We start from the raw sequence: 14,635 nt of genomic DNA, 5'->3' as shown, positions 1-14,635 counted from the left end.
CAGAAGACGACACTACTCATCCGATTCCGGCAACCTCCACATCTTTAAATCTGAAAGTATTCTTAATTTACCTTCGTTAGGGTTTAATTTACCTTCCGGTTTAGGTAAATCTCGTCCCTCTTAGGTTAGTTCTAGTTCAATTTCACAATATACTTCGTTAGGGTTTAATTTACCTTGAAACTTTCTGGTTATTGTGTTAGGGCTACCGTCGATTGCATCTATATAAGAATAGACACTTAGAATTAGAACTTGAGTTAGGGCATGATTCATCTAGTTTCTCAATTTTCATGCAATTCCGAAGAGCTACAGCAGCATCATTCTCCCAAGATTTAATTATCACAACACCAAGACAATCCAACAATTTGATATTCTTGTCTAATTGAACTTCTTGAATTGTTCTTGTTAGACCTGGTGTAGCCCCAACATTGGCAACATGACATCTTTTCAAGCTATTAATTAGACCACTCTTGCCTACATTAGGCAAGCCAACTACACCCACAGTAATCGAATTTTTACTCTGCATCAAATTTGGAGTACGCCATCAGTAGAAAACTTATAAGTTAACACCACATGAAAAACAAGATAAAAAGGTTGAAATGTCTACATCATGGCTTCTTGAGTAATTCTTAACTTTTTAATCGACTTTATAAGAGTTTCTGCTCCTAGACAATCACTTGTTTGTAAAAGATTAGTCGTCTTTTTTGCAGCCTTTGAGGATTTCCATCTCAGATTAGATTTCTGCTGTTGAGTGCTACACTTAGAAGCAACAGCTGACAACTCCTCTTTTAGTGACTTTCTTTTGATTTTCCGTTTAATTTTTTGGTGAAGCAAACAAAATCTATACCTGATTAGTTATTTTTCAACCATCACACATAAAGAGTTCTTTATGTATGATTTTGGTTTTTACTTCCTTTTTCATGCTTAGCTGATTGATGCTATTCAGCAAAGTACTACTTACTTGTAATTTATTATAATTTTCTTTATGGGTTTCTCTAGACAAAACTAATTATCGGTTTTAGCTTTATCATATGCTTTTATATTGTGATTCTTTTCTATAGACATTACACTAATAATCAGTTCTTTTCTTGAAGTGATCTCAAAAGGCTATCTATGGAAGGAATACTCGCACCTGAGACGTCTGTAAGTGTCATGTTCTTTCACATAACCATTTTCCAATGTGTCATTAGATTTGGCTTGTGTTTAAGGTTTTTTCTTTTTTTTTTTTTTTTTTTTTTTTTTTTTTTTTTTTGTTTTTTTGCAGGTTTTACTCATTGTAGTTGGTTTTTGTGGACTTCTCTTGACTTTTCTTAACTTTGGGGGTCAGCTTCTTTTTTACTTTTGTTATAGGCAACTGGATTCCGTTGTTAACAAGATTCACTTCTATCTAGCCATCTTCAACAGGTGTATCTTTCAAAGCAAATGTATCATCTTTTTTAACAACTTTTATAGATTTATCATATGTTATTCCACTAACTTCTAATGGATTCCTATGAGTCAATCTCTTGACTTTTCTTGACTTTGGGGGTCGGCTTCTTTTTCCAATGTCTACTGAATGAAAGGAACATTTCTAATTCTCATTTCCTGTTTCCTCATTGTTTTTCATTTTGGTTTTCTGGCATATTTAACTTAGTTTTAAATTGAATTACAAAATGGAACCTGTGCTTTCTACGATTTACTATGTTTGGTGTTTAGTCCATAGTGATTTGTTAAATTAGTATTGCCTCCATATATACAACACAGAGCAGATGTCATATATGAATTTGTCAATCCTCGCCATATATGAATTTGTCAATTGTCATGTCACAATATAATTATACACATTCATTTATCATCACTGGCTTCTTTAGTTATTTAATAAAAATTATCGTATGATATGACATTAAGCATGATAGTTATATGAGAATACTGAGTCATGTATGTTTTTGAGCTTAGAAATAAGAAAAATAATCTTCAAAACTGGGATAAGTAAAGCTCTTACCTTTCCAGCTGGAGTTGAACAACATCTTCCCCCCTTTAAATTAATGAATGGACACAGTAGAAGATTTCTTACTTTTCTAGTATTTATAATTTTTGAAGATAATTTAGTAAGTATATGGGAAAATAAATTACAAGTTGATAATGCAAATTATTAATAATTGAGTAGATTATTATTATCTATAAAAGAATTGTTAAATAATTAGATAGGTACCTAAATTTGAACTTTAAGGTGTCCTTGAGCCCTTGATGTGTGAAATTTGTATTTGATTTTGGGTATGGGTTTTTGACATGTAAATCACTTAATAATAATGATAATTTTATATTAGAAATTTCATCACTTATGTCTTCCAATTAATATGTGTAGTACCTATAGTTTCGAGCCATTGCAATTCCACTATCAAATCTGAATTTCCCAAGTTAAATGGGTAGAAATTCTTCTAACAATTTAAGACCTTGCATACTTAATCTAACACACCGAGTTCCTTTCCTTTAAACAGTGAATGCTCAAGTTTCTTGCCTTTAATCAACAAAGAATCGATTGGGCTCACGATTGTAAGTGTTTTTGCTTCTAGACTTTGATAAAAGATTTTTGTAAAATAAAAATTGTAGGAAAACTAATGTGGCAAAAGTAAAAAAAAAAGCTCTTTTTTTGTCTCCTTTGTATCTAATTTGTAGTTAATTACAATCTTTATAATTGCAGGGAGTCACTGAATGCTCCTGGATGTGATGCAATCCATATAACTGAAATTGAAACAGACATTGATTGCGACACTTTCATACCATCTATCAACACTTCAAAATTCCAACCATGCTATTCGTCATTCCCACAACTTGAGAATGGAATCCGTCATTGCTTCACTACATATATTCGTGTGAAAAGCTCAGGAATTGAAGCCCCCAAGGTTAATGGTTCATTGTCTGAATGTCATTTCGACTCACCAAAATTTGATGCAAGAATGTTCTCTTTGACCAACAGGAACAACTTGGAAGGGCCTAAAAATGGCAAAGCTTCAACTCTCAAGAAACACAAGGAAAGGTAATCCATTTGTACCCTTGGGACATACAAAGGGCAATTTTGTCATTTTGTGTTTTATCTGTGTAGACTGTAGCCATGATTGATGAAGAAATAGTAAAGATAGTGTTGTTCCCTGTGGTGAATTAAGCATGTCGTGTTTTATAGGAAAAAATTATTGTTAAAGCATCCGATCTTGACATTGCATCTTTTCTTGGGGTGAGTTTTCCTTTCATATTGGTATGTTTATAATTGAAAATTAGCAATATAGTTTGCAAGAATAAACAATTTTAGATAAAAAAATGTATTTTGCATTTACTTAATGTATTTCACAATGTGTTGCAGTGGTGGCATTGTTTTTTGGGCAGATGTTGTTGGGAGTAAACACATATATAGAAATCTGAAAAATATGGCAACTTTTATAAACCATCAAGATTCTAGGAAGAAAGAGCCATGAATGGTGTCCCATTGGTGAGTTTACTTTTTTATCCTCAATCTCTTTTACTTAATGGACTTAATGGGACATATATAAGCTATATATTGGTGTTCTTTTGCACAGTGCACCTATAAATACGGGTTCTAGAGCACGTATGCAAGCAAGGGTATACAACTATATGTTCATGGGTTGAGTTATATGAAGCTAAGTATGATATGAAACATGATACTTTGGTAACTTTGATAGTTTTTGTATATTATAATGTTTGGTTGTATCATTATTTGATGTTTTTTAGTATAATAATTTGATGATTGTAGTATTTTTTGCTTTTAGAATCATAATAAAAAAAAGATATTACAAGTTCGCGATGGATTAGTGACAAAATAATAATAATAATAATAATAATAATAATAATAATAATAATAATAATGCATGTCTATATGTTCATGGGTTGAGTTATATGAAGCTAAGTATGATATGAAACATGATACTTTGGTAACTTTGATAGTTTTTGTATATTATAATGTTTGGTTGTATCACTATTTGATGTTTTTAGTATAATAATTTGATGATTGTAATATTTTTTTTCTTTTAGAATCATAATAAAAAAAAGACATTACAAGTTCACGACGGATTAGTGACATAATAATAATAATAATAATAATAATAATAATAATGCATGTCTAAAGTTTGTGACAGATCAGCAATGGATTTTTTTTTAGTATATGAACTTTGCAAGGGATTAGCTACGGAAAAAAAATCATGTCTAAAGTTTGCGATGGATCCACACATGGCATACAAAATCACGAGCCATACATAACATTCATATATCATAATCAATAAAAGTACTATGTGTCGCACAGTGGCGAGTCTAGAATGGAAACCCAAGTGGTTCACTAACTAGGGTCGGTTCAAGAAAAAAATCGAGTTCAACCAGAAAAATAACCAATTCAACATGTATAAAAACTAATGGTGAGATGACCGAGTCCAAACCTATAAACCTTAATTTTTTTTATTGGTAAAATCAACATAAATTTAAGATAAAGCAAGATCTGTTAAATGAAATGAAATATATTTAATAAAAAAGTGTGTGAGTAAATGTTTTTCATTTAAAGTAAAAATGAAATGAAAATCTATTTAAAAGGAAAGAAGAATAAAAAAGAAACTAACAAAATGGATATAGATTCACGATCAAACTGGAAATGATTTGTTTGCGGGTTCCCCCGAAGCAGAAAAGGTCAATAAATAAGACGTATGTTTATTTTTATTATAACTCAGAAAACAAAATAAAAAATAATAATATGATAATGTAATAAAAGAGAGTCCATTATCCTAAATGGAATTGGAAACTAAAGTGGCAAAAAACCTATTGTTTCTAAATAATTTGAATCTTCGTTCCATTGCTTCAGCTCTATTTCAATAATTGAGTTCTTTTTTTTTTACCGACCCAAAATCTTTTTCTCTATTTTCTTTCATTTTCTTTATAAGGTAGGTCATTCAAAAACCTTTAGGTGGTTCTTGCTATATAATTTCTACTATTATTTACAAAATTTAGTACGTCATTTGACCCACCTTAGGCATGCATAAACTCACCACTGGTGCGCTCATAGTCTTGCCATTATGCCACGAGCCGCCTCATGGTGTTCCTTGCCAAGCCGGGGGTCACAACCCTGGGCACATTTCAGGGGTAAGGAACCTCCTCCTTAAGCTATTCCATTATTGATTCATGAATGGTGGTTGACTTAGGATTCATTAGCTTGTTTGGGAGCTATCTCGAGTTTGAGGCTTAGAATTGAAGTTGCTACTTCAGATCTAGACTTGTGATGGCCCAAAAGGTCATAAAGTTCCTGTCTAAGAGTTATTAGTGAAGCCCTTTGTCTTTAACCCTAGCCCTAGAAGTGTTTTGGGCTTATATATCCTTGCTTTCACGTAAAGTTGGTAGAACAAATCGGCGAGTCTGTTGATTATGTGCATCGAATCGTCGAGTTGGAAGAACAAATCGGCGAGTCTATGCTTGGACTCGGTGAGTCTGGTCGCAAAGTCCTAACCTTTTCTAGTTGAGCTGTGAATCGGTGAGTCGAGGGATGACTCGGTGAGTTGAGCAGGAAGGGACTCAGAGCTTGTTGGACTCGATGAGTCTTGGGGCGACTCGACGAGTTGAGTCGAGGCATGGGTATTTCTGAGCATAGGAACTCGACGAGTCAACAGGTTGACTCGGCGAGTAGTGTCAACCAGGAAGGTTGACTTTAACTGAGGACTTTGACTTGGACCAATGGTCGACCAGTTTGACATCCAAGGATATTTTGGTAATTATTAGTGTTTATTGGTTTTGGTTATTTGGTAATGATAAGTGGTGGAGTTCGTGCTGGTGGTCAGAGCAGCTTGGTCTTATTTCTTTAAGTCAGCAGTTGTAGGTGAGTTATCCTCACTATATTGACAAGGTCTAAGGCACCAAGGCCGACCCTTTATCGGATGGGAATCCGTGTAGTTGTTTGTTTTGATATTGCTTTTTCTATGTCTATATCCTAGTAGTTAGGATGGTATATGTTAGAGACCTGGTTAAGGTCGGTATCCTGGTATATAGGATGATGCTATGTTAGTGACCGGTTAGGCCGGTATCCTGGTTAGGATGTTGCTATGTTATGTGATCTGCTAGATCGGTTGATTAGTTGTGAGTTTCTATATAATTATATGTTTATGTGCACATGGTTGTTGGACTAGGGTTGGGTTGAGGCAGGTCCTGCTTTGTTCTGTAGGCCAACATACCCAGGGTGGACCGGTTAGACCGAAGGCCCGTCGAGTGGTCCGGATAGGCTGAAGGCCCCAAGAGGGAGGACCAGACGTGACGAGGCTCGGAGAGTGGACCAGACAGACTGAAGGCCCGGTGCGGGCGGACCCGTCATACTATAGACTCAGAGAGTGGACCAGGTGGACTGAAGGCCTGGTGCAGGCGGACCAGTCACACTATATACTCGATATGCATGGCTTTTCTATTTATGATACGATATGATATGTTGATGGTATTGTGGTTGGTATTTTTGGGGTAACTCACTAAGCTTTCGGGCTTACAGTTTCAGTGTATTGTTTCAGGTACTTCAGGAGACTATGGCAAGGCGAAGGCGTGATTGTACCACTCCATAGTTTTATGTTGATGTTCTGGGTACTCTAATAATAAAAGAATTGAAAACCTTTTTGTAATAATTTAATGATTATGGGTTGTTTTTGAATAGTTTAAATTGGTTGTAAATTTTCACGTTGTTACACATACCGTCTCCTTTCCTTTTGAAGAAGAAGTACCTACAACCAAAACTAAAAATCGTAAGCACGAAGGTTTGTGAGTTCCCCCATCATACCACATAACATACAATAAATACATTGCCAAGCATATCTGGGTGTTGGCCTCCCCTTCGGTTTATTTCAACATGGGTGTTGGCCTCCCTTCGTTCTATTTCAACCGGATATTGGGTATATTTCATCCCTACCACTATTGTATAAAATCGTAACAAGTAAGTACCTAAAACATAACAGATAGTGGCAAGCCAGAAAATTATCACAAAGACAATCATCTCTACTACAACAAGTACTTGTGGGTCGACATTGGTGCCTTCGACCCACTCGTACAGGAAGATAACTCACCTCGCACTGCTGAAGCCCACTGCAGGAAATCCTTAACTGCTGCCCTGGCAAATACTCGAGCTATCAATACCAAAATATCACCCAATTAGCAATTGGGTCCCAAACCATGATCCATAATCCACACTTTGGGTAAAATGACATTTTTACTCCCGGCCCAACATGATACATACCTAATACCCAAGTCCAAAATTAATCAAGCCCAAAACTCCAAAATCCATAAAAGCCCACTAACGGGCCTATTTTTTCAAATTGGGCCTAACCCCATACGGCTTTACCCAAAAGCCCAACGATTCATGGTCTAATAATAATTTTCTAATGGCCCAAAGGACTAAGCCCATTGGTCCCACTAAATTCCAAAACTATTAGGCCCACCAAGGCCCAATACAAAATCTATGCCCTATTAGACATGTCCAAATAAAAGTCCAAACTCTAAGAACTTGTTGACCAAAAAGCCCAACACTTAAAAACTCCAATCCAAGTCCAAAGCCCAACATGAATAAGCCCAAAGAAGCCCATTGTTGGACCGGGTGCAGGACGTTCCTTTCTAGAACATTGGGCGTTTACTGCCTGACCGAGAATCTAGACTTGATGCAGGTACGCATGGCGTTCCCAAGATGAACGCGCTGTGTTCCTGATAAGTGACCAATAATTGCATTTTTATGTTAATACTTTAAGTCAAAAGTTTAAATCTTAAAATAGCTTCTTATGAGAGTCTTAATCCATAAAGTTGTCAACTTGGCACCTTTGCATGGCCCAAAAAGAACCCCAACATCCATTAAAGCTTCCAATCCATAAATCAAGACCCAAAACCTTTGCATGGTTGGTCCTCAGCCATCAAGTTACCATTTTGATGACTCTAGCAACTTAACAATGTGAGTATCTTCAATCCTAGGCTCTTGGAGTGGCTCAAACTCCTAAAGAGAATCTGTATGTTCATAAGAAGCACAAAACAAGCCCTAATCTAGATCTTAAGTTATACAATAGTATGATAGAAACTTTATACCTTCCCAAACTTATAAATGGGCTGAAGAACTTGGATCCAAAAGCTCTTCCTTGATCAATGAGACTCCAAGGTGATCCCTCTTCTTCAAGAACACCAAAATACACTCAAGGATGGTCTTCCAAGCTCACACACTCATAATTAGGGTTAGCATTTCGAAATGAGGCTTAAGGTACAGTGGAGGCTGAAAGAATGAAGAGACTTGGGACTTAACTTGTTTAAATAGTGCACACTTAGGGTTTTTGAGTGCAGACAGCGAACGCGTTGCGTTCCTCCCTGGAACACCTCGTGTTCGTCTTGGCCTCTTTGTGCAACTCCATGCTCTGAATGCTGAGCGTTCACGATATGAACGCCCCACGTTCGAGCCTTGCCTCTAACCAAAGTTAGTAATTAAGGGTTCTAGGCTAGAATATCCTCCATACTTAATTGGTTCAAGCTTATGCATGCAATATGAATCTCATAATTTTGGAGATGCTACAACACTCTTTGGAGTCTCTGGTTAGTCAATTCTCTAATCACTTGAATAGGTGTGTGAAGATTGCTTTGTATTTGGATGATTTGCTACTATCGGGCTGACTCTAATAGCAAGAGACGAAAGTAGAATGCAATAAGAATCAAATGTGCTAAATGGTAGAAACAACAACGTACTTGCATATATTATTTTATTACAACATCCCGTTTCCTTTATATTATACTTTGAAAATAAAACTAGTTATAACATTGTAGTTTCATGTTTTTCTCTTAGTAACACATTATACTTCGAAAATTTTGTCTAGTCATAACGATAACAATCAGATTTTTATTGTACTTGGATGACATTACTATAATTATGTTGATTTTTCTAAGTATAATGTTGTAATATGCTAGAATAAATGTAGGATGCTATGGTAAACAAATCAACATAAATACATTGCTATTTTTTTTTAACCCAATCCAATGTCATTCGTTTTTTTTTTCATCTCCTTTATAGCATTGTAGCTACAAAACTCCAGCATCCTCTAATTTTATAAGATCTTCGATCATCACCATCAAGTAAAGGCTTCACAAATAGGTTTTTGAACCTCTCATCATCCTCTTTTTCTTCAAATTGGTTGTCTGTTTGGTTAAAGAGTATTAATGTTAGCAAAAAAAAAAAAAAAAAAAAAAGAAACAGAAACGGTGGAAAAAATACCATGCTCTTGTGTTGGTGACTTAGCTAGTGTTACAGGTAATTGCCAACATGTAATTTATAGGAACCTTTTATTATATGCAAAGATAAATGATATAATTTGTAATTGAAAGAATATTTAAGATACTTAACTAGTGTTACGGGTAACAACCAACATGTAATTTAGGTTTTCGGCCCCATGATATTTTATACCAAAAATAAGATAATAAAAATCAACTCTGCCGACATTTGTTTGGTTCGATTTGATCTCCTATAAACTACTTTTTTGTTTGGTTTCATCTCCTAAAATTATAGATGGTGAAATGCAAGGAAAGTTGGGCACAAGCAAACTCTTTTCTTCTTCGTAAAATTATGAAGTATTATACAATATAAACATGTGGCCGATGGGATTCGTTTAGCTGGATTGACGAACCAACCATCCACCGACCATGGTACCTAAAACCGCTATGGTTCTCTCGGGATGCATCTAACTAGGAACTAGTAGCGGACACAAAATGCTTCACTAGGGTGACGCTAAAAATTTTTTCCAAAGAAAACTAAATTAGTAGTGACACTCGTATTTTAAGCCTGTGTACCTGTGTACCTAACAGAAGAAACATAAAAAAAAAAAAAAAAAAAAAAAACGTGCCGGAATCGGAGCAGTGGCCCGGGATCCCGGGGCTCCACTAAGGTCCACCACTGGTCGGAACAATCTGTCATGTCGATCCGAATGTCCGTTATTCATCAGAATAAGCAATTGCAATTTAAAATTCAGGTTCACACGATGAAGGTGAAAATGCCATGAAAGTACTATAGATATAGCAAACCCCATCAGAAAACTCTTCTACTAGAAAAAATAATGTTAAGACTTGAATCACAAAACATTAAAGTTTCTAAACGGAATGCTTATGTTCGGTATCTAGCCCATTTCATACATGCTTCTAGTTCTGTTCTTGAGCTCCAAGTAAAAACAAAAGAAAACAACTAATCTATTTAGTTGCACAAAAAAAAAGTCAGTTAGTTCCAACGCCTGTACCTAGAGGAAAATAATTTAAGTTGAAGGCAAAACGAAGATATGCATAACATAAAAATTTTCAACGTATCATAACATAATAATGGCAGTTACCGGTGATGGTGTTGAAGGCTCAGGGAGAGGGAGAAAAACCGCGACCAAGGAAAACAAGGGTGTAAGTTCCTTTTTATTTTTATTATTATTATTTTTTTATAGTTTCTAATAAAACTACAATTAATAGGTAAATATATTTAAAAATACCATTACTTGGTAATTCATTTTTCCGACTACAAGGTTTATGTAAAAAACTCTGAAAATAGTTGCACATGTTTAATAATTATACGTTCATTAGGCGTTGAAGGATAGCAATATGCAGAAGTCAAAGACTGCAACGAAGGTCAAGAAAGCCTGCAAAAGGTTAATTAAGTCTTTGGTTAGGTCCACGACTTAAAGAAGTACCTAGTGTTTTTCCTCACTCGGGTATCATTAGTGAAACAAGATAAACATTCATCAAATTCTCTTTGGTTCGTATTGTAGATGTTTTATTTTTTTCCTTTGTACCTTGAGAAACTTTCTCATCCTCAACATATAGGTGATTCTTATGTTGACATTAATTACCAGGCTCAGAGAAACTAGCAAATGGCATCAGGAAAAGACATCCAAGCTCACAAATTTTCATGAGATGCATACACAATTTGATAGTTCCAGCTTTTTGAAGACTTAATTAGTTTTCAGATACATGTACATAGTTTATAAGTTTCCTTGTATTAAATAACACGGCGCCAAATAGATTATAGATATAATATACAATAGTATTAATTACTGTTGGTGATGATGATCCAGAAATTAATCATGCAGTGGGGTAGGAAGCCTGCATGGCAATGCCACAAATTCCTTCTTTCGCATCAACATCTCTTTGCATCATTATATACCCCTCTTCACCCCAAGTTGTTCCCCATGAATTCTTCACGAGCCAATACTTAGTTCCATCAGCAGTCGTTCCATAACCAACCGCAGTAACACCATGGTCAAGTTCCGTGCCACATTCTCCGGTAAACACCCCGCTAGAGTAGAACTGGAAGTCGGACCCACTTGCATCAATAGCCACAGAGATAGGCTGACTGGCTACAGCCTTCAACAGTGCACTTTCACTATTAGCAGGAACATCTTCATGACCCGTAATTGTTGCAGCATGGTTTGATGCCTCGTTGCTGTTGCAGCTTCCATCCACTGCTTTGTATGGGTAGTTGCTCTCTGTTGTAAGCCCTTTATTCTTTACGATGAATTCAAAGGCATCATCCATAAGACCACCTTCACATCCCTGATCTACACCACTAGTATCGCAGTCCACAAGCTCTTGTTCAGATAGAGAGATTAGTTTACCTGTTGTCAGTTGGGTTATTCCTTCCATTGCTCCCACAGCTGAAAACGCCCAGCAAGACCCTACAACATATATATCATGATGAACCTTTTAAGTCAGCAACATAGAATACGTTTCAGTTGTGAAATTCTTAAAACAATTAATTCTTGCTAGCTAGCTTAATTACCACATTGGCCTTGATCTTTAATAGGTGTTACTGCACCTTTCTTTCTCCAGTCCATCGATGAGGGGACTGCTGTCACGTTTTCATACCTGAAAGCAGAGGTGGATGTGGAACATTCATGTGCCTTGAATCGGTTCCTTGTGCTCGTGAACTCTTGGTTTGTAAGGTCTGCAAACTCATTCACTGCTAGTTTGTAACCTTTGTTCATGCCATTGTTGGATGAGTGTATGTACTGAACGTTCTCTTGGAAAATCTTTGAACGCCGTTCTTTCTCATCAGCGTCCTTGTAAACACGTCCGTAATGAGCCATCCATTGCTCGTGGCTCTCATAGCTTGAAATGTCAGGGAGCAACCGGGATGCAGTGTGTGAAAGCAAAGTAGCCGAGAAGAAGAGTAAAACCAAACATACCATAGATGTGTGGTTTGTGGATGACATAGACATAGTGGTTGTAGATATGTGAAATAAGGGATATGAATATAAGTTGGAGTAAACTCTTTGCTGAGAGGTTGGCTTTATATAGAAAGAAATGATTTTGTCCTTGTTTGAAAAACGAAATATATGTTTTCAAGTACGTAGAAGATCAGATGGTTTGATTAATATTATATTTATTAAAATGAAGTTAAAATGAAGGTACAAGTTGTTTAGATAGAGGATTGATAACCCTACTCATGTTGGATTTCCATTTTGGACTCTAGTACTGCTAAAGGCTAAAACTATTGCATACTCATTTGTTCTTTTAACATAGGTAAAGTTAAGTTAAAAGTTTACAGAACATAACTTGACCAGTATTTTGGAATTTAGTTGTGTCTAGTATATGTGATGGGAGAAATTGTCAAAGAGTCTCATGATATATATATATATATATATATATATATATATATATATATATATATATATAATCATTTTTCTTGGTAGGTTTTTAAGTTCCAATTTAGATATGCAAGCACAATTGCATATATCTGATAATTAGATTTGTATTTAAATTGATGTATTTTAATAGAGAATATAAGTTAGAGCATCTTGTCAAGATGTTCTTCATTTCATATAATTACTAAGTGTAAAACTCATATATTATACTGTTTGATTAAATAAAAAATTAAATATTAAATATAAACATTAAGTATTTTTTTTAAATAGAATTTTGAAATAAGGAATAAAGAAATTTATTAATTACAATTACTATCATATTTCTTACATTTAATACTTTACATATATAAATATATAATTATTGTGTGACTTTTTAATTTAAAAACTGAAAACAAAACCCAAAGTCACCACCGCAAACCACCAGACTTCCGCATTTCCGTTCGATTGCCACCATTCTCCGTTTCTTTCCGACGTTGTATCCGTTGCTACCGCCTTTTCAGAGCTTTCTCAGCCGCCTCCTTACTAGTTTAAGTCGGAGTAGACCACCGCTGATGGAGCCGATAACCACCAACATTCACCGGTGCCATTGATGTCGGCGGAGATGTTCCTTGCCATTGTTTCATTCACACCGAACCGTCGAAGCCACCACCGCAAACCTGTGATGTCTGTTTCCGTTCAAGACAAGTTGTTGGCAGTTAGTGTGTATTCTATTAGCGTTTGTTGACGTGTTGCTGGGCAAAGGGTTAAGAGAAACCGCCGCCACTACCGTAAGGTGGTGGTTGTCATCAGCAACCACCACTGTTGCCGCCACCGTACGTCGTTAGGTGGGTGGATGGGTCCTTTTTCAAGTAACAAAACGTGTGTGTAGGTGTATTTCGTCTATGAGGGTGTTTGTGTGTTTGTTTTGGCTGAAAAACCAAGAAAGCCACCACCACCACCACCGTGAGGTGGTGGCTGCCACCATCTACCACCGCCGTCTACCGCAAGGGTCGTTGTGTATGAGTGTGTGTGTGTGTTTACCTTAGTGTGTGTGTGTGTTATTTGAGATTTTTCATTGTAAATTATAATCGGTGTCAAAATAATATAAAAAGAAAACTCATAACCACCACCATGAGGTGGTGGCTGCCGCCACCAACCGTCGTGTTGGGTGGCAGTATGCTCTTGCTTGTGTTTAGATTTCATTTCGGATGCTCTGACAAAGATGGACTAGGATCATAACCACCACCGTGAGGTGGTGGCCAATCACCGCAAGCTGCCGTGAGCCACCGTTGACCACCACTACCCTAGTTGGTAGTGGGTGGTGCCCAACTTATGAAACTCTGATGGGCCCAATGAAACCCTAATTGATCTAAAGACTTAACTTTTGGGCCTATTAGGTTGTGCTTGGGTTGGAGACCCAAATTTTGGATATATGTATTATGGGTTGTCGGGACCTGCATTTTTAGATGATCGGATTGGGATTATGGATTAAGCCGACAACACTACACGATTGAAAAGACAGATCGATGGACTTAATGGAGTAAGTTCTTAATGGGTTAAGTGGGAAACACTTAACCCTAATCGTCATTTCATGTGAAAACCATAATTGTGTTGGGCTTAGATTTGGGCCTTTCTATTGGCCAAGATATCTGGACTCTTGATGAGCCAACTATTAACAAGTAAATGTACTACAATATTTGGATTGTGCTTTAGGATAAGGCCCATTGGACAGGCTTGGGCCTAATTGGGAAAATTGGGTCATACATAGGCCATAACTGGGCCTTGATGATTATGAGATATTGGATCATTAGAATACCAATTGTTAGACCAAGAATTAATGGTTGGGCCATAGGGTAAGACCATGTAAAGGTTTTGGCCCAACTTGGAAAATTGGGCCTTGGTTCATTACTAGACTTTTGGGATTATGGATTGGGCCTTGGGCTTGAATCAAGCTAAGATAGGGGTAAAATAGTCTTTTACCCCAAGCATGGCCTTATGGATACATGTTGGAACCCAATTATTAA

The 14,635-nt window shown here is 36.3% G+C and overlaps 1 protein-coding gene across 1 annotated transcript; it reads right to left on the bottom strand.

Annotated features, from left to right (window-relative positions):
* Positions 1–11,070: 11,070 nt before the first annotated feature.
* On the bottom strand, positions 11,071–12,200 carry LOC145033581 (senescence-specific cysteine protease SAG39-like). Its single transcript, XM_078982168.1, has 2 exons — positions 11,768–12,200; positions 11,071–11,663 (listed from the first exon to the last, which is right to left on the bottom strand). Exons 1-2 carry the CDS (start codon positions 12,198–12,200, stop codon positions 11,071–11,073), a joined length of 1,026 nt encoding a protein of 341 aa, XP_078838294.1.
* Between the last annotated feature and the right edge of the window lie 2,435 nt (positions 12,201–14,635).

This window comes from Lactuca saligna, chromosome 3 (assembly GCF_052625555.1).
Source record: "Lactuca saligna cultivar CGN05327 chromosome 3, ASM5262555v1, whole genome shotgun sequence".
In the NCBI taxonomy this organism is placed as follows: domain Eukaryota; kingdom Viridiplantae; phylum Streptophyta; class Magnoliopsida; order Asterales; family Asteraceae; genus Lactuca; species Lactuca saligna.
This window is presented reverse-complemented; position numbering and strand designations above follow the sequence as displayed.

What these genes read in the sequence shown, in the direction of transcription:
- LOC145033581 (XM_078982168.1), bottom strand. Translation starts at nt 12,200, where the DNA reads ATGTCATCCACAAACCACACATCTATGGTATGTTTGGTTTTACTCTTC. An exon ending in TAAAGATCAAGGCCAATGTG is followed by an intron (nt 11,664 to 11,767) that starts GTAATTAAGCTA and finishes TATATGTTGTAG; the next exon opens with GGTCTTGCTGGGCGTTTTCA.